Genomic DNA, 2,661 nt, shown 5'->3' on the forward strand with positions numbered 1-2,661 from the left:
GAGGTGCCTGGGGGACCCCGGCTGGGAGGTGGAAGAGATGGGAGATGGGGGGGGGGCGGTGCCTGGGGGGCCCCGGGCTGGGAGGTGGAGGGGATGGTGGGCTTGTTTTCTCATGCAGGGGCACCAGCACTCCCTCCCAAAGCCCCAGTTTGAACCCTGAGATGGACATGTTTCCAAACGGTCCCCAGGTAGCAGCCCCTTGCACATACCTCTCCCATGGGATTGTCACCACGACCCCTAAACCAGCTTTAGCCCAAGGACCCCCAGCCCAAAGGCTGGCATGTGCTATGGTGACCCTAAAATTTGGTTCGCCCAGATTTTTCTAGTGCCCTCTTGCCCTCTGTGGGGAAATGAAGAGGGTGGAGAGGAAGGCTCGCAGCTCTATCCTCGTCTCTCATCTCACAGGGCACCCCGGAGGAGGAGCATGTGGGCAAGACCACCTCGCTCATCGAGAGCCAGCACCACCACCTGCTGCACTGCTTGGAGAAAACCACTGTGAGTCCCAGCCCCTGCCACGCCCTCGCCCCCGCACCCCCCTTTCTGGGGTCAGAACTCACATCCTCAAGCTGGCCCAGCTTCCCAAGTCAAAGTCTGTCCCCTTCAGAGTCAAAAGCAGTGATGAGGTCTCTCTCAACCCTCGGGAGGAGGCCCCCGAGGAGTGGGCAGTCACCGAGGTAGGGCCAGCTCTGCCCTGTGCGCACTGAGGCCTCACCAGGCCTCTCCCCACCCTGCACCCGTCCCACGGCCCGTTCTCCGTGGCTGAAGCTAAGGGCTCTGCCTGTCAGTCTCCGGCTCTAATGGGCATCGTCTTCAAAGCCAAGGCAGAATGTCCAGGAGTTGCTATGGACCGCAGAGACGAATGTCAGTGTGGGCCTACCCTGGTGCGAGGTAGATGCCCTGTGGGCCTTTGCCCCCTACATTCCTCTTGCAACATGAGACAGGGAATCAAGGAGGTAGCACCTGAATTTCCCTAAGCAGGGATCTTATTGGGACCACTTCCGCTAGTCACCAGCCATTCCAGGGCGTTCACTTCTGATCGGTTTATTGCCAATAGAGGCATGGTTTCGGGCGACATAAGCAGAATGTGGAATGATGCCTGTGCCTCACCACCAGACCGAAAGGAAGGGCAGTGGGCCACCCTGGACCCTTGGCAACAGAAGTGTTAGGAATAGCGGGGAGGGGAGAGAAGGCAGGAGAGACACCAGAGACAAACTGAAACCCTTTCCTGGTCTTGAACCTGCCCCCAGCGCACTGCAGGCAGGGGCTCAGCACACAGGCAGAACTTTCCACAGCCAAGGTCCCGCCTCCCCGGCAGGGGATAGAGGTCAGAGGGCGCATATGAGTCGATGTGGACACTGGATGGCAGCGGAGCCCAATGAGGACTTCCAGAATGGGGAGGTGCCCTGGAAACCCATTTGCAGACTTAGCAAATATTCCTTAGTCAACCTGTATGCGCATATCTAGAATTTCTCTCAGACTCAGAGCTTGCCAAAGGGACGGGCCCGGCCCCGACTGCCCTTTCCAAGTGCATGTGCCAGGTGGAATGGGTGAAATTATTTGGGTTTGAAGGGCTGGAATGTTGGCATTGAAGAAAGATATGGGGGGTCCAGGGATGGAATGCTGGCATCAGAGTAGAATAGAATGCTGAATTTGAGGGGCGAATGTTGGATTGTGGGGGTGGGACATTGCCATGAGAGAGATGGAATGCTGGATTTGGGGGAGAGATGCTGGGGTAGAAGAGGCAGAATGCTGGGATGGAAGGAATGAACTGGGGTTTGAGCAGGGGAATGCTGGGACAGGAGGGGGAATGCTGGGAGCAGGGGCTGGAATGCTGGGACCAGAGACTGAGCGTCATCTCTGAGCTTGGGAATGCCGGAATGTACAATCAAAGGTGTTTTTATCTTCTGTTGGCATGTTATCCTGTAGGGGTTGTCCTATCTTGTGGATGATCCCCTGTTGTCTGTACGAACGTCCACCATCAAGGTATAACTTTTTAAAACTTAATCGATGTTTTCTCTCTGATTCTTTGAGTCTGTGGAGTCTCCTCTTCCCTGGTCTGGTTCTCTGCATGTGCTGCTGGCTCCGCGGGGCCGCTCCTCCCACGGCCTCATCTGCTCACTCAGCTTCCAGTGTTTCGTGAACTCCCAGCTGCCTTCCTGAGTCCCTGACAGCCTCCCCCAGGGGCGGGGAGGGTGGAGGACCACGGCCCCATGCTGGTGCCTGGAAGTGCCCAGGGCCGCCTCCCCAGCTCCGTGGGGACTGCTGGTGTCGGTCTCTGAACTGTTCTCGTGCTCCCTCCCGTCAGTCTCCTCCGCGCGCTGGCGGCCTGGCCTGATCGTTAGTGCCATAGCTGTCTAGTCACCTTGGGCAAACAGCCATTTCTCATTTCTCTTGAGCCCCATCTGATGGCCTCTAGTCAGGAGGCCGTTAGCAATCCCTTCCCACGCTTACCCTTTTGACTTAGGGAACCCTGTGCCCCCAGCTATTCATATCCCCTAATCAGGTGCAGGAAAACAGTAATTAAATGACCCTGACAGCTTGAGCGCACTGGCCTTCGAGCGCAAAGCCCTCCCAATTCTGAGAGTGATCAGTGCCTTTCTCAGCTTCTGTCTCACGCCCACCCAAGATTCCTGAGGATCTCCCCCATTCAGTCCAGAAAAG

General features: G+C 57.0%; 1 protein-coding gene across 3 annotated transcripts in view; it reads left to right on the forward strand.

Annotated features, from left to right (window-relative positions):
- Positions 1-2,661, forward strand: part of KCND3 (potassium channel, voltage gated Shal related subfamily D, member 3) — a 197,134-nt gene that overhangs the window by 188,333 nt on the left and 6,140 nt on the right. For 2 of the 3 annotated variants that reach the window (XM_005860005.2, XM_005860004.2), the window contains exons 5-6: positions 406-495; positions 1,927-1,983. In XM_005860005.2, the coding sequence (XP_005860067.1) occupies positions 406-495; positions 1,927-1,983 (147 nt within the window). The remainder of the gene's footprint in view (positions 1-405; positions 496-1,926; positions 1,984-2,661) is intronic. The other variant, XM_005860006.2, reaches the window with a different exon arrangement.

This window comes from Myotis brandtii, unplaced genomic scaffold, assembly GCF_000412655.1.
Source record: "Myotis brandtii unplaced genomic scaffold, ASM41265v1 scaffold131, whole genome shotgun sequence".
Classification (NCBI taxonomy): Eukaryota; Metazoa; Chordata; class Mammalia; order Chiroptera; family Vespertilionidae; genus Myotis; species Myotis brandtii.